The 27,575-nt window shown below is 38.9% G+C and overlaps 1 protein-coding gene across 4 annotated transcripts in view; it reads left to right on the forward strand.

The window, feature by feature from the left end:
* Window positions 1–27,575, forward strand: part of CUL1 (cullin 1) — a 113,702-nt gene that overhangs the window by 61,810 nt on the left and 24,317 nt on the right. For all 4 annotated transcript variants that reach the window (XM_070265134.1, XM_023639896.2, XM_023639893.2 and 1 more), the window contains exons 3-9: window positions 5,500–5,674; window positions 7,788–7,955; window positions 11,877–11,927; window positions 12,144–12,234; window positions 13,216–13,379; window positions 18,147–18,309; window positions 21,343–21,473. In XM_070265134.1, the coding sequence (XP_070121235.1) occupies window positions 5,500–5,674; window positions 7,788–7,955; window positions 11,877–11,927; window positions 12,144–12,234; window positions 13,216–13,379; window positions 18,147–18,309; window positions 21,343–21,473 (943 nt within the window). The remainder of the gene's footprint in view (window positions 1–5,499; window positions 5,675–7,787; window positions 7,956–11,876; window positions 11,928–12,143; window positions 12,235–13,215; window positions 13,380–18,146; window positions 18,310–21,342; window positions 21,474–27,575) is intronic.

A 27,575-nucleotide genomic window follows, 5' to 3' on the forward strand; every position in this document is an offset into this window, starting at 1 on the left:
TAACCAATTGATTTAACTTTCCTTTATCTACTTATGAGAGTGTCATGATAGATCTTTTTAAGTCTAAACTGCTAATCACTTAGTAAATAGAAAAATTCCATCTAAGAATACATCATGTCATATTTTAATTGGCAGCATTTGCTTTTCTTTATTATTAGTATTTTTTTTTGCTTGAGGAAGATTGTCCCTGAGCTAACATCTGTGCCAGTCTTCCTCTGTTTTGTATGTGGGACACCGCCACAGCTTGGCTTGATGAGCAGTATGTAGGTCTGCACTCAGCATCGGAACCCACGAACCCTGGACTGCCAAAGGAAACGCGCTAACCCTGGACAGCCAAAGCAAAGCGGGTGAACTTAACCACTACGCCACTGGGCTGCCTCAGCATTTTCTTTTCTTGATGGTACTTAGAGTAATGATACGTATTATAATTGGTGTCTTAGATGAAATTTGGTAAATATATTGCAGTTTTTATAACCACTCTATATTCTATGACGTTCTTAAAAGCTGCATACTGTGTCCTCAGATGCCTCAAGCAATGTGTTTAGTAATTCCCTGTGTTTGATGAATAGATTGTTACAAGTTCTTTGCCATTGTGAGCATTGCTATGATAGTTTGCTAGCTAAGTATTTGTGTATTTCCATGATAATTTCTCTGTGATAAATGCTTATGAGTATAATTGCTGTATCAAAAAGAATGCACTTTAAGGCTTTTGAATATTTCCATATTTTATTCCAGAAAAATTGTAACAGTGTACACTCTGTCCCCTAACGGATAGAAGCTCCCATTTTCCTGCATTTTGGCTATTATGAGTTTAATTGTTTTTTTTTTTTAAAGACCTTTGTTAATTTAATAGTTGGAGATTAATATATTGCCAAGTAACTAGTCAGGTGAACTAGATAACCTAAAAAATTCTCTCGAACCAAACACCTAGAACTGGATGCTAGGTAAAAATTATGAGCCTCTGTGTGGCAGCTTGTGGATTTGGGTATGAAGGGTGGGCTGGAAGACAGAGGCCACACAGAAAAGGAGACAGCCTTGTGCCTGGGCAAGGAGAGGGGTGGAGCTGCCATTTCCATGGGAGTCTTTAGTGATAAGGCGAACTGGGACACAATCGACCCACTCTCCCAGGGACGCAACTAGGACAGTGGTTTGAGCTGAGTTCTGGATGTGAGAGGAGTGGGGAAAGTCTGTCATGAGAATTTGTCACCTTGGGTGTGTTTGGGGTTTTAGTTTGTATTGCCAGCTTGTTGGGAGATTTCCCCAAGCTGGGAAATTAATGTGAAAACTCCTCTGAAAATGAGTGGTTATAAAAAAAGTTACAAAGCGGAGGGGAGAGTCCACCAGAACAAGTCAGCACATAGAACAAACTGCAGAATTAGAGCCTCAGGAACTTAACACAAAGGTCTCGTTAGAGAACATCTCTTAAGTTTGTCAGAAACAGTCAGTGACATAAAAGCAACAGAAATATAAAGGAGCAAAACACTGGAAGAAAAGACATTTTAAAAAGAAACAGGGAAATTCTACAAATGTAAAATGAAATCATTAAACAGCAAATTTGACACAGCTGAAAGAGAATCACTTAGCCAAATGGTAAATCAAGAAAAATTAGAAAGTTTAACAAAGGTAAAGTGATGGAAAAATAACTGAAGATATAAATTGATATGGGAGGTGACATGAAAATATTCAGCATACATGTAGTAGAAAAACTGGAAGAAAATAGAAAGGAGATCAGAAATGTTTAGAGAGGAGATTACCTGAGAATTTACCATAATTGGTGAAAGGCAAAATATGCATGTCAAATTTGAAGGTAACTATTGCAAGAATACAAATAAAACGTATAACTCCAACATAATAAAAGAGCTACAGTGGAACAAGGAAATTATTGATCTAAAAGAAGGGGAGAAAAGAAGCATGGAGAAAAAGAACTAAAATAGAAAATGCAAAATAAGATGGTAGAAATTAATCCAAATAGCAATATAAAACAATATAATCTTAAAACCAAACTTGCCTATCAGACTCAATTTTTTTTTAATGAATTTTGCTGTGATGGTTTACAGTAGACACACCAAAACAGAGACATAAAGTTGAAAGTAAAGAGGCGGAGTATAGGTATTTAAAGTAAATTCTAATCAAAAGAGGAATAACCATGTTAACATCATATGTGATAGATTTCAAAGGCACTATTGTTAGGAATAAACACGGTTACTTCCTAATGATCAAAAGAACAATTCCCCGGGAATATAATTCCAAATTTGCATAACTGTTAACAGGGCCTCAAAATATATGAAATATTTTAGAGAATTTAAGAGAAATTGACAAAGCCATAATTCGGGCAATTTCAATAAAAATTTCTCAGTAATTAATAAACAGACAAATCACTAACAGTATAGAAGATTCAAACAACAGAATTGATCAGTTTGCTCTAAAGGGTCCCTGTATCTAACAGTTAGAGAATGGACATTCTTTTCAAGGACATGTAAAGAAAATCACCAGAGGACCAGCCCCAGTGGCCTAGTGGTTAAGTTCGGTGTGCTCCACTTAGGTGGCCTGGGTGCGGTTCCCAGATGGGGACCTACACCACTCATCTGTCAGTGGCTGTGCTGTGGCAGTGTCTCACACACAAAAAGAAGAAGATTGGCAACACATGTTGCCTCAGGGCAAATCTTCCTCAGGGAAAAAAAATCACATATTCAGCTACAAATCCTTATCACATTTTAAAGAAACTGTATCAAAAGGATAACATTGATTAATTTTAAAATGAAATTAAGGGATTAAGTTAAAAAAAATACTTTGTAAACCTTAAAAATTCTAAATTATTCTTAATCAAGAGAACTAATAATGGAAAAAAGAAAATATAACTGAATAAGGAAAATACATATTAGACTTAGGTGATGCAGCCTAAGTGGTGTGGAGCAGAAAATCTGTAGTTTTAAATACTTATGTTAAAAAGAACAAAGAGGAGAAATTACAAACTAATCAATCAAAACAAGCATTTATAGAAAGAGAACAAATGTGAAGAAAGAAGCAAATTAAAAAGAACACAAATAGGGCCCAGCCCCAGGGCCGAGTGGCTAAAGTTGTGCACACTCCGCTTCGGCACTCAGGTTCGTGGGTTTGGATCCCTGGTGCAGACTAACTCTACTCACCAACTGTGCTGTGGAGGCGTCCCACATGCAAAGAAACAGAGGAGGACTGGCACAGATGTTACCTCAGGGCAAATCTTCCTCAGCAAAAAAACCCAGAAAGATAGTGGTGAAAATTAATAAATCCTATACTGATTCTTTAAAAAGACTAATAGACAAGCCTCTGGCAAAATTAATCATAAAAAATATTTAAAATAAATAAGAGGACAATTAAGCAGGGTTTTTTTTTTTTTTCTAAAGAGAAGACAACTGGGCAGTATACTTGAAAACTTCACTGACGTGGACAGTTTTCTAGAAGTAGCAATATGTATAGTGGGGAAAGGATAGACCATTTACTGTGTTGTCTGTGAACCATTCATTATCTATGAAGAGAAATAGAAAATGACTCTTCTTCATATTATATACAAGTTTACTCCAGGTGGATTAGAAACCTCAATGTAAAGATCAGATTTAAAAGAAAAATAGAGTGGAATCATGCCAAAAATTGGGATCCACCAAAATGATCACTAGCAGGGCATATCAACGAGAGAATGGATAAATTATTCTAAATCTCTATTATACAGCACATTACATACAGCTGTAGCTGTCTCAAATGTTATCAGATCAAATGGCAGAAGCAAATGTACAACCTACTATAATTACAGTTACAATGGTGATTACAATTTGTGTAATCTAAAATTTGAAAACATGCAAAATAACTTGGTATGTAGTTACACAGTAAAATATAAACATAGTCACAGGAATGATATACACCAAGTCATGGAGATATTTGCCCCTAGGAAAAAGGAGGAGTGGGACTAGGGAGGAGTACATAGCGTGTCAGTTATAAAGCACACTGTTTCATTTTGTAAAAAGTTGAGGGGAAGATTGGGATGGAATGAGACAGGTGTGGGAATACAGTAAGATTTGTCCAAGCTGGATCCTGAGTTTACAAGAGTTCGCTATGTATTGTGATCTGCGATTCTCTCTACATTTGTTAGAAATACTTAAGGTGATTCATTGTTTTAAGGCATAGTTCTTTCATTACTACTGAGGTTGAGGATTTTTTTTCAGGTTTTTGGGTACTAATATGCACTTCCTTTAGCCTTTGCATTTTCTGTTGGAATACTTTGACCGTGTTTCTATAGAGATTAGTTTTTTCATATTGTTTTAAATTACCATAGTTTATTAAAGATAGTAACTCTTTGTCAAAGATTTTTTACTAAAATATTTTCAGAATTTCAGATTAAATATTTATATGACTTGCTTAGAAAGGTCTTCTCCAGCATGAGATCAGGGAAATGTTCATATGTATTTTCTTGGTTTTATGGTTTCAGTTTGTAAATTTTATTCTTAGTCCATTTGTAATATATTTTGGAATATGGAATATTTTTTTAAATCACCTCTTGCCATAATGCCATTTATTGAATAATCTGTTTTTACCCACTGACTTGAAATATCTTTGTATAGTAACTTCTTAAATACACCAGAATATTTTATTGATCTTTGTCTGAATCAGTCTTTCTCTTAATTTTATCAAAGTGAAATAAATGCAGGTAAACTGAAATAGTATTAAAGTTTATAACAAAATAGAGTGGTTCTCTGCCTTGTTGGCCCGTTTCCCCTTTCTCTGTACCGCCCCCTCCCCAGAGGCAGCTGTTTCAGACGTTAGTCCTTAGCCGTTTCTTCTGTTCGTTACACATCTCTGTCCTTCTCAGTAGCGCCTGTGCTCTGCGCTTTTGTGATTGATCAGTTTTAGACATCTGTGACTTTCCATTGTAGCAAGAGGCCTTGGTCTCTGGCACTGCCATTTCTTCTGCTTTTTGTACTTCATGCTCAAAGTGTAGCTTTGTTTAAATCCATTTATAAATAATTTTTAAAAGTAAACTTGGTTGTTTTGATATTTATAATGAGTGCTTTGGAAATATTCATAGCTAAGCATCATAATAGACTATGGTTACAGCTTTTGGTTTTTCCTAAAATAGGTAATTGCTTTTTTCTTTTCATTTGCAACCTTTCCTTAGTACCAGTTCCCAATTCTTTTCATGCCTTCTGATACACTCTCAGGATAATTTTCCACAAGGTAAACGCATTAGATGATCTAGAAGAGCCAGTGTTTTCTTAATGACCTTCCTGCAGAATGTTCCATCCTCCTCGGGCTGCCTGCTCTCCAGGCCTGCGGACGAGCTTGTGAATGGGGCTGGTTGACGTTGAGCTTTATTGGTATGTGAATGGGATCTTTTTTCCACTGTAGTTTTAACAGGTTTTGCTGATACATTGGAAACATTGATCCTGAAATATTTTATAAGAAAATATGTTTGTATCAGTCACTGTTGACGTTGATAATGCACATTGATTTCCTTAACTTTTCTCCAAGTCACGTTTATAACTACTGCACAAGTGTTCACCAGTCAAACCAAGCGCGAGGGGCTGGCGTCCCTCCTTCTAAATCAAAGAAGGGACAGACACCTGGGGGAGCTCAGTTTGTTGGCTTGGAATTATACAAACGACTTAAAGAATTTTTGAAGAATTACTTGACAAATCTTCTTAAGGTAAGACATTTTATACGTATCCTGAGCGTTTATAATAGAATGTAAAAAAAGTAGTAAAATAATGATTCTAACTTAAATGCTCAGTCTTTCACTGTCATTTGTTCATGTTGACATTGCCACGTGCGTGAATAGGTTTTGCTCTTGCTTAGTCTTTAGCCTCTTATGAGGATGAAACCTCCATAAACCGTATTCTGGTTTTTATTTGTTAGGTTAGAAGTTTTTGATAACCTCACATCCTAAGAGTACTTTCCTTAAATTACTAACCATTTTGTATTTGGTTGTTAGGAATGAGTGAACCTTTTAATTTAAAGCATATTATTATGAATTCAAATTACCTATATTTTATTTTGAACGTAGTGTGCTGTTCTGTATCAAAATGTGTAAATGATCATAAGGTTATCCAGCCGTTGGTAATCATATTTTTCTGATATAATCTTGCCTTGTACACATGGTCATGTAGTGTATTTCAGAACTATGATGAAATTGTGCCCTTGGCTAGGATGGGTTTCACTACGAACATCCATTGCCTTCGAATGTGGGTTCCTCCTGCTCTGAGCCTTTCTCTTGGGCAGCGATGGAGTTTTTCCCCTTCATCTTCTGCGTTTTTCTTCCTCAGTCTCCATCCTCTGTAGCAAAGGCAGAGTGATGCCTTCCATTCAGCCACAGGATGGGCAAGGGCTCCTTCACCTGGTGCAACACATATTATATAGAGTGAGTGAAGACATCTATACTCTCTACCCTGGGAAATTTGCGCTGTGTATATATTTCAGAGATTTTTGATTTATACAGATAACAGGCAAAAATTCCAGCATGCTCCAAAATTGTTTTTCTTAATATGTTTTACAGGGTATTTGGAAACTTAAAATCAGTCTAACAGACTGCAGTCACTTGACCACAAATTGTCACTAAGATAGTATCATTCTCACGTCCCCTAAACAGAATGTCTTGCTGAAGCCACTGTGTCCTTCATATTTTATTCACAGTACTTTGTAAAGTGAGCATTGGAATTCATTATTCTTTAGTATTATAGTGAGGAACTGTATATTGTGTTGTGTCAAAGTATTGATAGCTATGCTATCATTGATATTTTTGCATTTTAAAAAAGGTCATATACTATAATCTGGAATAGCTGAGCTGTACGCTTCATAGTTCATTTCTTATTATTGAAAGTTAAATGAACAAAGATTTGGTTGAATCAAGATAATCAGGTTTTCATATGGCTTGTGGATCTCTTGCGTGTTGATCACGCTTCAGTTCTGTTGAGGCTTCTTAGGCTGCAGTTGAAGACGCAGAGGCGGAAGTGTGCCGGGCTCGCCAGGCCCTGAGCACCAGGAGGGAGGAGCACCTGCCTCCCTGCCTCCTTCCCGGCAGCAGCTTTAGTCTTTCCTGCTGCTGCCTGGTTCCCATCCTGCAGTTTCCTCATGGGCAGTTGTCAAAGGGTGCCTACTCTGTAGATGTCATTAATATGAGAAAAAACGTCGTTAGTTCCCTTCAAATAAAAATTTGTGGTTTAAGTTGTGGAAATCTCAGTAAAAATTGTTGTGGTAAATGCACTTTTTTCTCTTGAGGTCTTGTTAAAGAAGAAATACTGTGCCATTACACTTATTTATTTTTACAAAAATGCAACTGATTACCACAAAACTTCAAATTTTTATAATTTTAAGTAAATTTAATGAAGGAAGAGGATGCGTTAAGGATCTGATAGTATTGGCCCCACAATCTAAATTGTTAATAGGACATTTTCATTAATTTTTTAACAGAAAATATCAAAAATAAGGATGATTTTGAGGTAAATTTCTTATTTGTTAATAAAAAGGAATTACCCTTAAATTCTGAAAGTTCAGGTTCTTTTTGTGAGCATATATGCATTTTTAATACCATGAAAAAAGTTCCAGTTTGAGTTGAAAGAATTTTTATTAAAGTCTCTCTTTAGTCTAATCCTCACGAGCTATATTCTTGTGAGAATTCGTAATGAGTGTGTTTTGTATACAGAATAAAGAATCCATCTAGAATACACATCAATGAATTTTAATGTAATAGATTTGTTTTAGTTCAGTTTTGTCTTTATCATGTGGCGAGTAGCCATCTTAAAGCTTTGGTAACTTGCTTTTAGGACGGAGAAGATTTGATGGATGAGAGTGTACTGAAGTTCTACACTCAGCAGTGGGAAGATTATCGATTTTCCAGCAAAGTGCTGAATGGAATTTGTGCCTACCTCAATAGACATTGGGTGCGCCGTGAATGTGATGAAGGACGGAAAGGAATATATGAAATCTATTCTGTAAGATTTTTTTAAACCCCTTTCTTATGTGTATTTTCTTCGTGATACATCATCCTTTCAGTAAGGAGATCTAGGCAAATATTAAGCTATTTTCAGAATTGTATGCTAATTTCCTTTGATTTAATTTATCAGTGAATCAGACCCTTAAATATTTTGTGGCAATAAAGGAGAAGGATGAGTAAATTGGAGTTCTAAAATACAAGCTACCCACTTCTGCATTTACTTACTTGAAAGTGTCTTCTTCAGTTCTCTGACCAGCCATCAGGTTTCGCCTGGAGCTGTCCCAGTTTTAGCACTGAAAGTCCTGTGTCCTGGCAGCGCCACCTTCCCTGAGACAAGCCTCGGTGATGGGCCCTCGTGGCCCTTTGTGGTCTGGGAAACTGTTCAAGAAGAGGGCTGTTCTACCCTCTCACTTTACGGATTTACATTATGAGTCATGATATCTGTGGGGTTTAAAGTTGAGGGTTTTTTTAGACTCCGTGAAAATAGACTTTGAAAGGCAAAATTTGAACTGTTAAATCACCTTCGTTAATATGTTTCTTCGGTCAAAGAAGCTTTTTCTAGGCACATTGGTTTTCAAAGTGTGGTCCCCAGACCTGCAGCATTGTTGTCACCCGGAAACTTGTTAGAAATGCAAGTTATGGGGCCGGCCTGGTGGCGCAGCGGTTAAGCTTGCACATTGCGCTTCTCGGCAGCCCGGGGTTCACCTGTTCGAATCCTGGGTGCGGACATGACATCGCTTGGCACGCCATGCTGTGGTAGGCGTCTCACATATAAGGTAGAGGAAGATGGGCATGGATGTTAGCTCAGGGCCAGTCTTCCTCAGTAAAAAGAGGAGGACTGGCAGTAGTTAGCTCAGGGCAAAACTTCCTCAAAAAAAAAAAAGAAAAGAAAAAAGAAATGCAAGTTATTGGGCTTCAGCCTAGACTGACTGAATTAGAAATTCTGGAGTTGAGGCCCAGCAGTCTGTGTTTTAGCAAACCCTCCAGGTGATTCTGATGCAAGGTCAGGTTTGAGAACCAGTGTTGTAAAGCAATTAAGGGAGGCCTCAGAACAAGAGAATGGTCTGTCTGTTCAATAATGGGCCATCAGATCCACAGACAGTACCCTTTTTGAAGCAGTGGTGTTAAAATGTCAGGTTCTGCATAATGAGTTTATCTCCATGTCCAAGAATGTTGCTCTAATAACAATACTTTGTTGCTTCACTTTTGACAAACTTAATTAAAAGAAAAGCATAATGTATTATAGATGCGTGACAAATTTTTATCATTTATATGGCTCAGCTCCTATACCAAACTGTTATTGCTTCATAATGGTACTTTGTTAGATAGTTTTAACAAAACTTTCTAGGTTTAGTGTTTTGATTTGAGCCTTTTCTACTTCCCCTTTTCTTTTCCACTTATCAATGCTTTCTTGAGACTGCTAGTTGTCAGGGTTGGAATCAGCATGATTTTGGTTGATTTCTTCTTGGCAGCCCACTCGATCTAAAACACCATCTATACCCTATAAAAACATCACAGACTCCTAAAAATCATTACAGTTTTTTAACTTTTTGTGTATTATATTCAATAACAGTTAAAGAAAATATAAAGAAGTGCAAGTATACTGTACAGAGTATGTTTTTCAAGATTCACCTGTTTTTATTTTCTTATTTGCTTTCAAAATTCATACCTTCTACATCCTTAAATGCTGTGGTTACTGTTTGGAAATAAAATAAGCAGCCATAAATTTTAGCAAAAGCCAATTAGTACTCCTATCTAGAAACAGTGTTTCCTCTCCGTGCTCTTCCAGTGAGCCTGTGGAATTTGTTTGAAGTTCAGATATGAGGGAACACAGTGCAACAGTTCTTGCACATGATCTCTCATTGTGTTTTCCAGAATCTCCAGAAGATGGGGATGATTTGTCACGACATATAAAGTTTTACTTTTTTCCTAATAATTCTTTCTCCCTTTTTAATTATAGAAAGTTGTTGATTTCCTTTCAAGTCAACCAGAAGACATAAATTGATTCGGTTATTGATGTATTAAAATACCTCAGCGAGCTTTTTTCCCTGGTTCTGTTCCTCTGAACTTTCTGGTTTGCCTTTGGTCCTACTTTCTTCTCTTACCTGGCTCTTCTTCCTTTCTTCCTTCAAGGTGACAAATTATCCAGACTCAAATTAGGTCTGTCTGTGACTGTCTTAATTTAGAAAACTGTTTGGAAAAAAGTAATACTTATAAAGATGTAGTGTGTCTTTACTAGACGTTCATGGCCGCGGCATTGCATTTTTCCTACTGCCTCACTCCTGCGGTAAAGGGGTCCGAAGTCAGAAGAGAAGAGCAACCAGAGACTTTGCACAGGAAGTTATTTTCAAAACAGTCCCCCTGGGGTTACATTTCTCCTGAAACATGAGACTCTTCCCTTCCAGCATCTTTTTGGATATCGTGGTTTCTAATTCTGAAATCTTATTTTTATTCTAATATTAGACTTGAGTATACTTTGTTTATGCTTTATTAAAAATATTTTTCTCAGGGCCAGCCCTGTGGCCGAGTGGTTAAGTTCCTGTGCTCTGCTGTGGAGGTGCAGGGTTTTGCCGGTTCAGATCCTGGGCGTGGACGTGGCACTGCTCATCAGGCCATGCTGAGGCTGCATCCCACATGCCACAACTAGAAGGACCCACAACTGAAAATACACACCGATGTACCGGGGGAGGCTTTGGGAGAAAAAGGAAAAATAAAATCTTTAGAAATATATATGTATTTTTTTCTCCTAAATATCGCTTTCATGCTGTCTCTTGTTTTTGGTAGAAATGCCACCCAGTGAAAGTTCATTATATAAAATTAAGTTTACATATAATCTTTTCAGAAATATATATCTTATATAAACCTAAGTTTATCTATGGTAAAGTTGGAAAAAATAAGACTGAGAGCATTTATGTTTAAATGATTTTCTCAACAGTTGTATTTGAGTGTTAAATTTGTTATAAATTTGAATTTTGCTTTAAATGAATCAACAAACAGGTTAAAAATCATGTATGAATTATAGCATATCTCTTATAGGGAGTGTGCCCCCCTCCCCATTTTTTTGACGAGGAAGATTGGCCCTGAGCTAACATCTGTTGCCAATCTTCCTTTTTGCTTGAGGAAGATTGTCGCTGAGCTAACATCTGTGCCAATCTCTCTCTATTTTGTATGTGGGACGTCACCACAGCGTGGCTTTATCAGCGGTGTATATAGGTCCATGCCCAGGATCCAAACCCGCAAACCCCAGGCCACCAAAGTGGAGCACTTGATCTTCACCACTGCACCACTGGGCCAGCCCAGGAGAGCATTTTTATAGTAATTTTCTGATATAACCTCTGGGGGAAGTTTAAAAAACTAGAAAATGCGTCACACATGTATACCCACATGTGAATACAAGTAAAGTGGGAAATTTGAATAATTTGTGTATAATACACTGCATCATTTAAAGTGTCCAGTTTGATGCATTTACAGTGGAATATATCTATGAAACATAAATCACCACAATCACCATACAGAACTTGTTAGATTTTTATGGTCTGTTCTTTATGTTACTGAGTATTAGAAAACCATGATGGTGAGTGGGATTATCTTCATTAAGTGTGTTAGATCAAAAATTGGGCCAGGGAAAACTTTATAGATTGAATCCACTGTTGCCCCTTAAGCTGATATGTATGTTCTTGTAAAATCCAAATTTTATTTTTATCTTAACTATTAAAATGTGAACTGATAAAAATTGTACTTTAATACCTCTTGAAGTTGTTACGAGAGTGGCTTTCTGAGTTCATCATGATAGAGTCTTACTAGTTATAATCTAGAAACATCAGTAAATATAATCTGGGATTCGGGCTATTTCCTTCAGTCTTGGAAGGGCAGTAAAAGTATAGACATTTTATATTATTCCTTTTTTCTTTTCATCCAGCTTGCATTGGTGACGTGGCGAGATTGTCTGTTCAGGCCATTAAATAAACAGGTACCTACCTGCGTGAGTGTGTGCATATTTTCCTTCTAAAACCCCTTCCAGATTCCTTTTTGTATCCATTGTCTTCCTCACTCCTTTGGACTGTCCTAAGAATATCTCTCATCTTGCATTATTTAATGGATTTTTAAATGTTTAAGAGATATGTAGTAATGTCATACGTACTCTGGTCTGAAATGTACATATCTTTTTCCTGTATCTTTTCTAAAGGTAACAAATGCTGTTTTAAAACTGATTGAAAAGGAAAGAAATGGTGAAACCATCAATACAAGACTGATAAGTGGAGTTGTACAGTCTTACGGTAAACAATTTCCGTTTAATTTAGTCAGACTTTTCATATCAAATGGCAGTCATAACAATGCTGCAACAGAGTCACTTTCAGATTTTTTTTTCTTTTTTTTTTAGGAGGTTGGCCCTGAGCTAACATCTGTTGCCAGTCTTCCTCTTTGTTTTTTCCCCCTCCCCAAAGCCCCAGTACATAGCTGTATATCCTAGTTGTAGGAACTAGAATGGTTCCTCTGCGTGGGATGCCACCACAGCATGGCTTGATGAGCAGTGTGCAGGTCCACGCCCAGGACTCGAACTGGCGAACCCAGGCTGCCAAAGCAGAGCACGTGAACTTAACCACTCGGCCAGGGGGCCGGCCCCAGATATTTTAATATTATCAAGAATATTGGTAGCATTTACAAAGGTCCTCATAGTTCTCTTGAAGTTAGTGTAATTCTATTTGGTTTTACCCATCATAAAAATTGTTTCATCTTGGTGCCTTATGGAAATTTGGAAGGAATAGACATTTGAATTATTTTCTTTTCTGCTCTCATACTGAATTACTGGATATATAATATGATAGCATGTCATTAATGGAGCTGAATGATAACCAGAAATCCATATCAGCTTGAAAATTTGAGATTTGAGAAACCAATAAAGTAATAAACAGTGTTTTAAAAACTTAGGAAGTATCGTATTTCTTTGAAAGTTTAAAATTCGTCATTTTTGTTACGTTTGAGTTTTTAGAAATATGAAGGTTCTCTAAATGAACTTCATGATAACTTTGAAGCGTGCCTGGCCATGGGTCACAGTCACTTGCTTTTATGTGTCTTAGATTTTTTTCTTTCATCAAAACAGTATACTTTAATACTAGTGAATAACAGATTTACCTTATGCTCTGCCATTTCATGTTTACCTTTTAAGCATAATTTAAACTGAATACTACACCTAAGTATATTCTATAAAATATAACAAAAAATAGGATAATTAAAATGTAGCTCCTGTTTATTTCTAGTGGAATTGGGGCTGAATGAAGATGATGCATTTGCAAAGGGCCCTACGTTAACAGTGTATAAAGAATCCTTTGAATCTCAGTTTTTGGCTGACACAGAGAGATTTTATACCAGAGAGAGTACTGAATTCTTGCAGCAGAACCCGGTGACCGAATATATGAAAAAGGTAAGCTTGAATATAGTGCTTATAAGTAGAAAGTTAAAATAGTTACTGCCACTCAAATGAATTATTTTTTTAGTGTGTGCACCTGTCTTCACAGGTCACTTCTTGGGCAGTGTTATCTTACCGTGTCTGTAGCCGGTGCGGTTGCTTCTCTCAGTTCACCAAGGGGCTGTATAAATCAATCTGATAACCTTGGCTCAGTGTTCTCGTCACTGCTCTAACGGTGTAGCCGTAATAGCTGTTTGACTTTCGTATTGAACTGTCTGTCCCAGAAGGTATATCTGTGTCTAATGGGAGCTGCAGTCTTATGTCAATGAGAAAATAAGTTTTTAAGAAACAAATATCATCAAATTTGCAAACTTCAAGCTTTTGTTTTTTTGCTTCTGAAACATCCCCTAACAATCTGTAAGCACAGCCTTCAAGTCTGTATTAGAGGAGAGGTCCTTCTGAAACTGCCGGGCTAAACCCTAGTCCAGGAGAAGATCCAGGGTTGAGCTCTGTATCACGTGTCTTTTTCTGCACTGAGTGATGTTAGAACAAAGTTCTGGTGTAATTATTTTTTGTTCCCTTCCTTGGGAATACAGGTCTCCTGAACTTGTGCTCTGAGCAGTGACCTAGGGCAGGAGTCAGTCAGCCTTTTCGATGAAGGGCCAGATAGTCAGTATTTGAGACTTGGCGCGTTCTGTCGCTCTGTGGTCTCTGTTGCGGCGGTGCCACTCTGCCACGGTGGTGCAGAAGCAGCCGTGGCGGCATCCAAGCAGGCGGGGTTTGGCCCACAGGCAGCAGCTTGCTGACCCCTGACTGAGGTGTGCGGGGAGCTTCCAGGGGAGCTGGGGCTGACTGTAGTGACACCTTCTTCGCTGTTTTTTCTCTCTCCGCTTGGAGAGCAAGTGGCCTGCAGAGTCATTTTTCCGTGTGCTGAGATGGAAGGCCAGTGAGTTAGCTGAGTAAGAGCGGCAGCTCCCCTCTCTAACCCGTAGAGGAAGTCCTGCCCAATTTGTTTGTGATGTTCCCAGGCGTTTTCCCATAGGAGATGGTGACGATACCTGGGCCTCAGGAGCTTGAAGTTGTAAGTTCTTGACAAACGAATTTCTGGTATCTCTGAACTTAAAAATGGAACCCTTCCCAAGTATTACACTTGCCATAGTAGTAGTTCTTTATGTATGTTTATGGGTTGAGTTAGCTTTTGTATGCCGACCTGGAACCTAACCAGCTCATTTGCAGTTTCAAATGGCTGCCTCACAAATGGACTTTTGAAACATAATCTGTTTTGAGTCTTAGCATTGACTTTCATTTCATCTTTTAGTTTGGCAGTGTAGTTTTCGTAAATATCTTTTATTGGACTCTATAATGTGTGGTGGTTCTTTGTTTTGAAAGTGGAGCCTTTTGTCAGGGTACGCATTCACAAGAGTGGGGCGAGCCTCTTCGTGTAACAGACTCCTTATGAATCGCGGTTGTCTCAGTTCTCCACGCTGAGGAATGTGGTGGTACTCTGCTGCGACAAAACCAGCTTTTTAGGCCAGAGCTACATAGTGATTCCCAAAGCGGGGAAATCTGGCTTTAAAATCAGGCCTGGGACCAAGGGCAACTTGAGGAGCAAAGATTTCCAGTGGCCTGGATGTTGTCAGCCCAGCATGAGCCCTGCCTTCATGGGAGCAGACTGCTCGCTGCATCCTGGTTCTCTTAGAGGGGATTCCTTTCTGGGGGTTGGAGGTTTGGCCCGAATGCAGTTTAGTCTTACAAACATGACTTCCATCACATTCTGGAAGTCCATAATGCAGAGAACCTGTAAACGTGAAGTTGGAATTTAACCATGTGAACAATTCTCCTCTTACCCGTTGCCTTGCATCTCAAACTGGACTTTGAGTCTAGTCTTAATCCCCACTCCACCATTTACTGGGAGATTGACCACCACCTTCTGTCCCTCAGTTTCCTCTCTGTAAAATGGGGATAATAATTTTTGATTATTAGATATGACATATATTTGGTGCTTGGCAGAAACCAAACATGATATGTGTTTGATATTACACACATACATGGTTCAGAACCTTCAGTATATGCTTGAGAATATGCAAAACCATAGGATAAAAGGTGGCACATTTTATTCAATAACTTGAGGAATTATGTTTATATTAAAATATTCTATCAGGAAGTAGAATACAAACTCATGAACAATATTGAGATAAAACATGAGCCTTCAAGAAATATTCTACTTTGAGCAGCCAGTTGGGGCTAGAGGTGCAAATTCCCTGGGGGTCTGTGTCCCCTTTTCTGTGTTGTTAGGAATATTTTAGTGGAAACATTCGAGAATCTCTGGCTTCTCCTTCTACGGATGGCTTCAGTGAGTGAACAACCCTGCCCCACATTAGTGTTTTAACGCATCTGACTGCCTTACGTGATTGGGCCGAGTCCGAGTTACAGAAATGCGTATGACGGTTCTAGGTTTCTAAGTCATTAAAAAAAACTTGAAAATACACCTTACTTCATTAGTTTGCTTAGTTTTTTGGTGTGTGTTTTCATTGTGAACTGATCCTAATAGAATTAATAGAATCTTTAATTGCTTAATTTTATTTGGTCATTTTAAATTTGATCTTGGTGCTGTAATACAATTATCTGCCAAGTGATGATCAAGAGCTTATTTGACTTCAGATCTGCAAAGAATGTAAATGGCTGTCCTTCCTCTAAAACCTAATGATGCGAGACCTGGGACCTTAGTTTCTTTACCTGTATATAAAATAAGCTATGACTGAAGCCCTGCTGACCTTTTATTTTATTTTGTTTTTTTGAGGAAGACTGGCCCTGAGCTAACATCCACACCCATCTTCCTCTACTTTATATGTGGGACACCTTCCACAGCCTGGCTTGACAAGTGGTGTGTAGGTCCACACCCGGGATCTGAACTGGCGAACCCCACTGGCCACCATGGCGGCCCCCTGCTGACCTTTAATGTTTTGTAATCACTTAGGTACCAGTTTGCTCTTCCTTCCCCTCTCGGTTCCTGTAGGAAGGGTCTGTAGAATGCTACTACTTTTTCTAGGACAAGAGCTGGAAAGCCATTGCTCCCCTAGAGAATGACTCAGCAGTGACACCAAAGCCTTAACCTTCATCTGAGAAGGGGTGAAAGTTTATTGTAGGAGAAAGCAAAGTTTTTAAGAGAAGGCGAGTTTTTATGGCCCAAGGTGATTATGTTCTTCCAGGAAGCAGGTGCAACTTAGAAAAAGTGGTGCTTTTTCGTTTGCATGTGCTGTATTTCATCAGCTTTAGTTCTTGAGGTGTCGGGCTCTATGAAACATTAAATATGAAGCAGCAGTTTCTTAACTTAGAACTCCCGAGTTAAAGCATATAAAGATCTCATACTGTTTTTTAAAATAACTTTGTAATATGGAAAAAAAAATACACATTAATTGTAGACTTTCTGGAAAGTACAAATAACATAAACCGGTAAGCTTGGGGCTCTGTTTATGTATATAAAACCAAATTAGAATAATGTATAGGTTTCTTTTTAAACTGGTTTTTTTTTTCCGCTAATTTGTTATATTAACATATTTTATATGTACGTATTTTATTGGATAATAGTATTCCATTAACCAAATACGCTATAATTTGAACTCATTACTTATCAGAAGCTTCAGATTTTTATATTTCATTTCTAAATTGTCTATTCCTTTTTCTGTTCCATGTTTTTATTTAGAGATGCTTATTGATTTTTCAGAGATCATTATATATTAAGGATATTCACCTTTTGATACATTCTGCAGATATTTTCCAAGTTTATTTTGTTGTCCACTTTTAACTCTATTTAGAATATACAATAAGGGTCTAACTTCCGTTGTTTAAACAATTGTGCCATTGTTAGTAATTCATGACAGCACAGGTCCTGCCTGGTCATTTTTTAATTTTATGTTTTCTTGGCTCTTGGATGTTTATTCTTCCTGTTGAATTCTTCTAGCGTTCTCCAAAGTTATACCAAATTTTAAAATCATTTTGGGGAGTATTGGCATTTTTACAATACAAAATAGAGGTCTTCTCTCTTTGTTCAGATCACTGAACAGTTTGAGGTGATCGGTGAAATTTCTTCCTTGCTTTGATAGTTTAGCGGTTCCTTGGCGATGCTTCACCCCACATGTGTTTCTGGTGATATACTGTAAAATAGACTGACTTTTATTCATTTTACTGCTCTGTTACATTGTATCTTTGTTTTCAAGGGAAATGTAAGAAATTGAGAAGCATAAATAATCTGGTAGATTTCAGAGGTACTTATTCAATGATTGGCAAGAGAAGAACATAATGTTTTTCTTTGAAATTGTTTTTAAAGAAAAGTCTAATTACTAATAACTATTTTCATGTGGTCATTTTAGGGAATATATTTATGTGACTCTTGACTTCAAGTAGCTTTCAGTCAAAAGCAGTGGTTCTTACCTTGGCATCCGTGTAGGAGAGGATCCATAGGTTTCTCAGTGTCACATAGGGATATTACTTCCAAAAGGGGAAATACCACATATCCAAAGGAGGAAAGTTGGTGTAAAGACATTTGAACTGCTAATAATGATAACCTTGCCCAGTCGTTTAAAGAGGAGTTGGAAACGGAAATGTATATTGCAGAGAAAATGGAACACATCAGTGACCACTTAAATATGGTTGGCATTTGCCAACCCTTTTTTTCTTAATAATATTTTATTAGAGCAGGTTTGTGAGTTTAATTTGCCATTATTCACATAGCAATTCTTTAAAAAACAAATGCAAACCATTCACTTGAATTAATTCCTGCAGGCGGAGGCTCGTCTGCTAGAAGAGCAACGAAGAGTTCAGGTCTATCTTCATGAGAGCACACAAGATGAATTAGCAAGGAAGTGTGAACAAGTGCTCATTGAGAAACATCTGGAAATTTTCCACACAGAATTTCAGAATTTATTGGATGCTGACAAAAATGAAGGTGAGCCACTAAGACTCAAAATGTGTAGATAGTTATTACAGTCTGCACTTTTGAAATTGTTTGAAATTCTAGACTCAGAGTTACCACCATTACCAACATCAGTCATTTTTTTAAAAGATTAACGTATGAGTGTGTGTATGTTCCCTTTTTTAGTTGAAGTATAGTTGACATTCAGCATTGTATTAGTTTCAGTTATACAACATGGTGAGTTGACATTTATATACATTGTGAAATGATCACCATGACAAGTCTAGTAACCATCTGTCACTATACAAAGTTAATTACAGTGTTACCGACTGTATTCCCTATGCTGTACATTACATCCTCATGAGTTATTTATTTTATAACTGGAAGTTTGTACCTTCCTTAATCCTCTTTTGGTTTTGCTCATTCCCCTACTCCCCTCCCCTCTGGGGACCACCAGTTTGTTCTTTGTGCCTGCGAGTTTGTTTCTGTTTTGTTTTGTTTGTTCATTTGTTTTGGTTTTTTAGATTCCACATAAGAATGAAATCATGTTATTTGTCCTTCTCTGTCTGACTTATTTCACTTCAAATAATACCCTCTAGGTCCATCCATGTTGTCACAAACAGCAAGATTTCGTTGTTTTTTGTGGCCAGCTCTGTGGGGGTGTGTGTGTGTGTGTGTGTGTGTGTGTGTGTGTGTGTGTGTGTATAATACTGTATGTTCTTTCTTCATTCATCTATGGATGGGCACTTAGGTTGCCTCCATGTCTTGGCTACTGTAAATAATGCAAATAATGCTGCACTGAACCTGGGGGGTGCATATATCTTTTCAAGTTAATGTTTTCGTTTTCTTTGGATAAATGCCCAGAAGTAGAATTGCTGGATCATATGTTAGTTGTTTTTAATTTTTTGAAGAACCTCCAGACTGTTTTCCATAGTGGCTGCACCAGTTTATTTTCCTACCAACAGTGTACGAGCCTTCCCTTTTCTCCACATCCTTGCCAGCACTTGTAATTTGTTGTCTTTTTAATAATAGCTGTTCTGGGGCTGGCCTGGTGGCATAGTAGTTAGTTCGCTGACTCTGCTTCAGCAGCCTGAGGTTCATGGCTTCAGATCCCCGGCACAGACCTACAGACCACTCATCAAGCCATGCTCTGGAGGCATCCCCCATGCAAAATAGAGGAAGACAGGCACAGATGTTAGCTCAGTGATAATCTTCCTCACCAAAAAAAAAAAAAAAAAAAGCCATTCTGACAGGCGTGAGGTGATATCTCATTGTGGTTTTCATTTGCATTTCCCTGATGATTAATGATGTTGAGCATCTTTTCATGTGTTTGTTGGCTGTCTGTATGTCTTTTTTGGAAAAATGTCTATTCAAGTCCTCTGCCCATTTTTTAATTGGATTGCTTGTTTTTTTGATACTGATTTGTATAAGTTCTTTATGTATTTTGGATGCATTAACCCCTTCTCAGATATATGATTTGCAAATATCTTCTCCCATTCAGTAGGTTGCCTTTTTGTTTTGTTGATAGTGTCCTTCGCTGTGCGAAAACTTTTTAGTTTGCTATAGTTCCTTTTATTTATTTTTGCTTTTGTTGCCTCTGCCTAAGGAGACAGATTGAAAAATATACTGCTAAGACTGGTGTCAGGGAGCTTACTGCCTATGTTTTCTTCTAGGAGTTTTATGGTTTCAAGTCTTACATTTAAGTCATTAATCCATTTTGAGTTTGTTTTTGTATATGGTTTAAGAAAGTGGTGCGTTTCCATTCTTTTGCATGTAGATGTCCAGTTTTCCCAGCAACATTTATTGAGGAGGCTATCTTTTCTCATTGTATGTTCTTGCCTCCTTTGTTGTAGATTAACTGAACATATAAGTGTGGGTTTATTTCTCGGCTCTCTGTTCCGTTGATTGTGTGTCTGTTTTTATACTGTTTTAATTACTTGTAGTATGTTTGAAATTAGGAAGTGTGATACCTCCAGCTTTGTTTTTTTTTGTTGTGTGTTCTTTTTGTGAGGAAGATTAACCCTGAGCTAACTGATGCCAATCCTCCTCTTTTTGCTGAGGAAGACTGGCCCTGAGCTAACATCCATGCCCATCTTCTTCCACTTTATATGTGGGATGCCTACCACTGCATGGTGTGCCAAGTGGTGCCATGTTCGCACCCAGGATCCGAACCAGCGAACCCCAGGCCACCAAAGCAGAACGTGTGAACTTAACCGCTGCCTCACCAGGCCAACCCTTTGTTGTTCTTTCTTTCCTTTCTTTCATTAATTCTTTCTTTCATTTTCTTCTCAAGATTGCTTTAGCATGTTGTGTACCTTGTTGTACATTGATTTCAGACCTCCATAGAGTGTTTTTGGTGTGGCTTTGGGGGAAGAGCATCTTTTCAGTTTAATTTGCAAGGTAACTTGTTTCATACACTTAACATTAAATGATTCTACCCCTGATTTTTTTCTTGAGTATTTTTCTTTTGAAAATTCTTTGAGACAAGAAGGCTATTTTGTTGAAGTGTTTCCCTTCCCACCCTCTCGTGTTTCCCTGGGGTGTGTTAGGGACTCAGAAGGTTGGTGTTTGGATTCAGGATTTTTCTTCTGCGGCTTTGTCAATCACCACATGCCATACATATATTAAATGAAGAATTTGGGGCTTTTTGTGACTCAGTTGTATAGTTGGGCTGACTATTCATAAATACTCTTTAAGTTTATTCACTTTTTTTTAAATAAATATTTAAGTGCCTGTTATGTGTCAGGCATGAATAATACCTCAATCTTGAGAATTTTAGGAAGCATCAGATGTAGTTTCTGATAAGAATATTTTTTCTCTATTCTGTTAGTGGTTTCTCATAGTTTAGAAAAATAAACGTTTACAGTGGCATAACTTCATAGTTACTTTCAGCTAAATACTAAGTGCAGAATATTTGGTTACAATGTAATTAAGTGCTTTTGGTTATTAAGATTGGAGAACATTGTGATTTTATTTCAGGGTATCTTTATCTCACTGTAAGTACAGTCTTAGCGGAATGGACACGCAGTTTGTTTCAGTGCATAAAGGTGGCGCTTCTTCTTGCAGATTTGGGTCGCATGTATAATCTTGTATCTAGGATCCAGGATGGCCTAGGAGAACTGAAAAAACTTCTGGAGACACACATTCATAATCAGGGTCTTGCAGCAATTGAAAAGTGTGGAGAAGCTGCTTTAAATGTAAGTACTGTCACATTGAAAACCAGTCGGGCCTAAGCGTTTCCAGGCGTGAACTGCAGACGGGTGTCATACGTCTCACAGATCCAGGTGGCAAGATGCTCACTGGAACGCTCATCGAGAGCCTTGTTTTGGCTTTTTAAAAAGTTCACAAACATCTTTGTTTCGTAAATACCTCCATAAACTCTTCTCTGGCACTTTTTAGGCATTAAGGATGTCGCTCCTTTATTTTCACTTTTATTCTCACCATTACATTCCTTGTGCTGGAAGAGAGAAGACTCTTCCCTAAAAAGAGCAGGGGAAAGCCTCCTAGAAATGTGGCTGTGGCGCCCACAGCCGGTGGCTGCACCTGTCGGGAACCTCGGTCTGAGTCCCCTCTGCCAGTTGAAGGCCGCAGGGCTGTTGGCCCTGGAAAGACCCTGAAACATGTCACTTTTCTCATGTCCCCCACCCGCACCCCAGGAGGTACGCAGAGTATTGCTGCTGGGTTGTCTGTACTTCACGTAACAATTTTACATTGAAAGACGTATCACGTGTTTCTGAGAGACAGGTAAGTTGTCTCCTTTGTCCCTGTCATGAACTTTAATTTTGATAGTGTTTGGAGAAGTCACGGAGAAGAAAAGTCTCTAAACACAGTTGATTCTTAAATCTGAATCAGAAAGCTTTTTGTCTCTCTGATTTTATTGTGTTTTATGTTAATTGTTTTTGACAATAGTATCTTTAGTGTGTTTTTAAAATTTTTTATTTCCCAGTTATCTCTGTAAGATTCCTTTTCCACTTGTAATTATGGAGGTTGCAGCCTCACTCGTTGCCACATCTATGAAATTTTAGAGGGGTGAATGTATGCCCCTTCCTTTAGGTTTATAGAACAATTAATTTCACACTCACAGGATGGAAGGGAACTGGCTTGCTAGTGGGCTCTGTGAAGAAGATCTCCAGGTTTCAGTATAAGCTTGAGTATGAAGTCCCGCATTGGGACATGCAGTGCTGTGACAGTGGAGTGACTGAGTCCAGACCCCGGGACATCCGTCTGGGTTCAGATCCACTGTGTGACCCTGCTGCTGACTTGCTTTTCCTGACTGTCAGTTTAAAAAAAATGGAATAATGATAGTGGCGCCTCGTAGGGTTTTCGTGAATAGATAATGCTCGTGAAGTGCTGTTAAGTCTGGGTACATAGGTGCTCGTCACTGACCACTGCAGTTTGTACGAGTGTGTGCAGTTTTGTTTAATTTTTAAAACTCGTTTAAAAATTGTCCTTACAATTTGATGACTTTTCTTATTTCCAAACTAAATGTTCCTTTTTAAAGGGCCTGATAGACACACACACATGCACATGTGGTTCAAAAGGGGCCAACTTGATGAAGATAGCTTTTCGGTAGTGTCAGGTGTTTTCACAGTTATTAATTCAAAACTCACTTTAGCCACATGGGCAGCAGAGCCGAGTAAATAACTCCACTTTCCTTGAAATGAGTTAAGCGTTGAGTCTGTTATTTCGTCAGACATGGATTAGAGTAGTAGATAAATGAAGTAGGCTTTGATTTTTTGTGTAAACTGTTATATACTGTATATGAGATTGGCCTTAAGGGTCTTGTGCTCTAGGTGAATATAGTTAGATTAAATATTATACGGGCCAGCCCCGTGGTGTAGTGGTTAAGTTCACACGCTCCACTTCAGCAGCCTGTGGTTCCCAGTTTCGGATCCCGGGCACAGACCTACACACACCTATCGAGCCATGCTGTGGTGGTGTCCCATGTGAAATAGAGGAAGATTGGCACAGCTGTTAGCCCAGTGATGATCTTCCTCACACCAATAAATAAATAAATACTGTATCAATTGCATTCTCCTTTTCATAGGAATGATGAGGTCTTACTTCTAACGTCCATCATTTCCAACTCAGAGTAATATCGTGAGTGGAGAAAGAATTGCACTGTGGTTCTCAGTTACCACTGTTTGCTCTTTCTTTTGGATACAGTCAGCTGCCTGACTGACTTGTCAGCGAGTCTCAAGTGTGACATTTCCCTTTTCACAGCCAGTTAAAAGCCAAAGTCCACCTTCTAAGTGATATCGTTTCTGTTTGTGGGAACTTCAGCTGTCAGCAAGAGACAGCACAAATAAACTCTATTTACCAGCAGTTATATTTTACTGGAAATTAAGCTGCTAAACAATCCTTTTATTACTTAAATGAGAGCCACTAATTAATATGAAATTAAAAATCAAAACAAGGTTTTCCTCCATGAACAATATTATGTCTAGCTTAGTAAACTTGTATCTGCCTTAATTTTCAGAAGTCAGACATTTCTTTTTTTAATACATTGTTTATAATGATTTTTTCCATAAAAACGTTTTTTTTCTTTGAGGAAGATTAGCCCTGAGCTAACATCTGGCTCCAATCCTCCTCTTTTTTTGCTGAGGAAGACTGGCCCTGAGCTAACATCCAAGCCCATCTTCCTCTACTTTATATGTGGGACACCTGCCACAGCATGGCTTGACAAGTGGTGCCTAGGTCCACACCCGGGATCTGAACCGGCGAACCCTGAGCTGCCAAAGCAGAATGTGCAAACTTAACCGCTGCGCCACTGGGCTGGCCCCTCCGTAAAAACTTTTTATGTTGAACTCATGAAGCTGTGTTTTTTTAAACTGTTTTTCTTGTGAGGAAAAATGTTTCTTTAGGAAAGCAAATACTTTTTCTATTTCCTGCAAAAGGAGTTTTTTCCTGAATTTCCATTTTATTCTTTTATTTCTGAAGTTTCAGTTGACTCACAAGTTTGCAGTGCCATGTAACTCATGGGTTTCTTACACACCCTTCCCCCATCTGGTTATACCTGCTACCTGTCTTCACCAATGATGGGAAAGCACACAGAACTTGAAGAAGCTCAAGAAAGAGCATGTGTACCAGCTTCTTAGCCTGGCACACAGTAGGTACTTAAATACTTGTTGTAAGAAAGAATAAATACAGGGGCCGGCCCTGTGACTGAGTGGTTAAGTTTGTGTGCTCCGCTGCGGTGGCCTAGGGTTTCACTGGTTCAGATCTGGGCAAGGACATGGCACCGTCATCGGGCCAAGTTGAGGTGGCGTCCTGCATGTCACAACTAGAAGGACCCACAACTAAAAATGTGCAACTATGTGCTAGGGGGATTTGGGGAGAAAAAAAAAGAAAGAATAAATACAGCTGCTAAGACATAAATAATTTTAGATATTAATTTGTATCACATATGTGGTAAATGTAAAGATAAATTGTAACCTAAACCATAATGGTTTTCTAAAAGTCGCTAATGCTGGGAAAAAAGCAGAGAAAAGAGATGGCATGAATTAGTGAAAAAAAATTACAATTATTACACATAATTTTAAGTGGAATTTAATTATTTTGAGAACCCAGTTTTTAAAGTTGAGAAATTTTCTCCTAATTGAGTTGAATCAAAGTGTATTAAGATCATTTATTTTTTTTTTTTTTTAAAGATTTTATTTTTTCCTTTTTCTCCCCAAAGCCCCCCGGTACATAGCTGTGTATTCTTCGTTGTGGCATGTGGGACGCTGCCTCAGCGTGGTCCGATGAGCAGTGCCATGCCCGCGCCCAGGATTCGAACTAGCGAAACTCTGGGCCGCCTGCAGCGGAGCGCGCGAACTTAACCACTCGGCCACGGGGCCAGCCCCTTAAGATCATTTATAATCAGCATATTAAATGTCATAGAAGGCACTGCTTAACTGATTTTTTAAGGACTGAAAATTTCTTAAGTTATCTAGTCCTATGATTCTATTCTATACCATCAATTTGGTCAGAAAACCAGTTTTATTGCTAATTACTCTGGCCTAGCCTGAAGTTATGACATGTTTCAAATTAGCAATATGATTCCAATAGCATTTTTTTGTGTTAGAAACTTCAAAATCTACTTAAGAATTTTCTTAAGGCATTTTTTCCGTAGTTAAAACAGACTTAAAAATTAAGGCTGTCCCTGAACAACTGGAACGAGGAGTCTCCTCACAGTGTCCCCCTCTCTTCACCCAACTAAGAGCTGGCCACACTCCTCCATGGAGCGTGGCTGGCAGGCGCCCTCCTCGCGTGTGCTGCTGTCAGACGTGCTGTTGTTGCCCCTGCCCCGACATGCAGTGAGCGCTCCAGGAAGGCGCGTCGGGATCAGGGCTCCTCTCAGATCCTGGAGGCTTCAGGCTGACTGGCGTTGGGTGCAGGTCAGTGTGGGTCCAGCCTCCACACCGCTGTGCGAGATTCCAGTGTGTTTGGAAGGGATCTCTCCAGCCTTTAGAGATCCTCGTGATTGCGGACATTCCTGCTAAACTGGTGTGCCGCAGTGTTGCACTGGGGCACCAGAAGGACTCTGGAAACCTTGTACACAAAGAAATGCTCAAGGATGGATTTAAAACTGGATTAGAGCTGATGGAAGGATCAGATAAATAGTTTTTAATAGGCAAGTTTGTTTCGTAGCCAAGTTTACCCCATGCATGGCTTCTGGACTAAAAAGAGAGATGGCAGCATGGTAAATTGGCACATTTTACATGGCATTAAAACTCTTGTGGAAGTTAAAAATTTGAAAGATCTTGTGTGCTTACATAAATGGGCCAAAGCACTACGAATGTGTTCAGTCATTGGCAATCTAGTAACTGTGTATAGAAAAATAATCTGTATTAAAATAGAGGAGGAGGATGGCCCCATGCACTCAGGTCTTAGGGAGGAGCATCTTGAAAGCAGAGCCCGTACCTTCAGGTGTTCCTTTAAAACACTGAAGCCCACAGTGTACGGGGTCTCAGTTTAACCTACCAAAGCAACTAGCTGCATGATGCTGGCTGGTGTTACAACTCAAAGGGCCAAGAAATGTTGCATATGACGTTGAAACCATCTTTTTCATTCAGTCAAGCATCTGTGGCATTCCTGCCTTGGTCTTGATGTCAAGAATTCCGAATTGAAATGCCTCACTTTTGTCTTCTCATCACATCTCTCTGACCTCATCTGCCTAGTTTAGTGACTGTATTGCAGGTCCATTTTAAAACTCACACCTTCCCTCCTCCATTCCTTAGCACAGAGGTGGCCGCTATGTCGTCTGTGCCATCCTGCCCTCATCCTTTGCCCATGGCAACGTTAGTAATCTAATATGGTGTGATCTCCTACTGAGTCTGGACACGGCCCAAGTCCTCTCAGACCAGCACGCAGCCCCCCTGTGAGCCCTGCATCAGCAGCAGGTGTCTCCACTCTGTCCCGTCTGATGAGCCAGTAGAGCATGGACATGCCACCTTCCTTGGCTGTCCGAGCCTTTTCCTCCCAGTCCCAGTACTACCATCTTAAGCTGCGCCCCATCACTTCATTTCCCCAGCGATCTTCTGTCTCCCCCATTCCTGTTCATACCTCATAATGCTTAGTAGTTTAATCTTTCAAAAGTGTGGGGCCGGCCCCGTGGCCGAGTGGTTAAGTTCGTGTGCTCTGCTTCGGCAACCCAGGGTTTCGCTGGTTCAGATCCTGGGTGCAGACATGGCACCACTCATCAAGCCATGCTTAGGTGGCGTCCCACGTGCCACAACTAGAGGGACCCACAACTAAAAATACACAACTATGTGCTGGGGGAGATTTGGGGAGGAAAAAAAAAAAGAAGATTGGCAATAGTTGTTAGCTCAGGTGCCAATCTTTAAAAAAAAAAAAATAAAAATACTACTTAATGCCTTAACTTTACTCCACATTCTTTATTCTCTGTTTTAAAGAAAGCAAAATAAAATCTCTTTCCTACAATAGTAAATCTGCAATATTATATTAAAATCCTTTTCCACTTTGCCCCATTTTCATGAGCCTCGTGTTCTAGTGAAACTGTTCTATCCTCATTTGCCCCAAGCACTCATGGCCATCCCTGCCTGGGACGCAGCCTCGCTGCTTTCTGCTGCTCTGCCCTGTTCTTCAGCCCAGCTCAAATCCTCCCTTCTGAAGGGAGCTCTCCCCTAAGTGTTCCCGCCCTCAGTGATTGAACCCCCAGCCTAAACCCTATGACATTTATAAAAATCTCTCATATGCCACTTTATGTTTGTGTTTAACTTCTGTGTTTCCTGTCACTCGGCCATCGATGGTAAGTCCCTTCAGAGTAAAGGTGACGCCTCATTATAGTTTTATAC

Source organism: Equus caballus, chromosome 4 (assembly GCF_041296265.1).
Source record: "Equus caballus isolate H_3958 breed thoroughbred chromosome 4, TB-T2T, whole genome shotgun sequence".
NCBI lineage: Eukaryota > Metazoa > Chordata > Mammalia > Perissodactyla > Equidae > Equus > Equus caballus.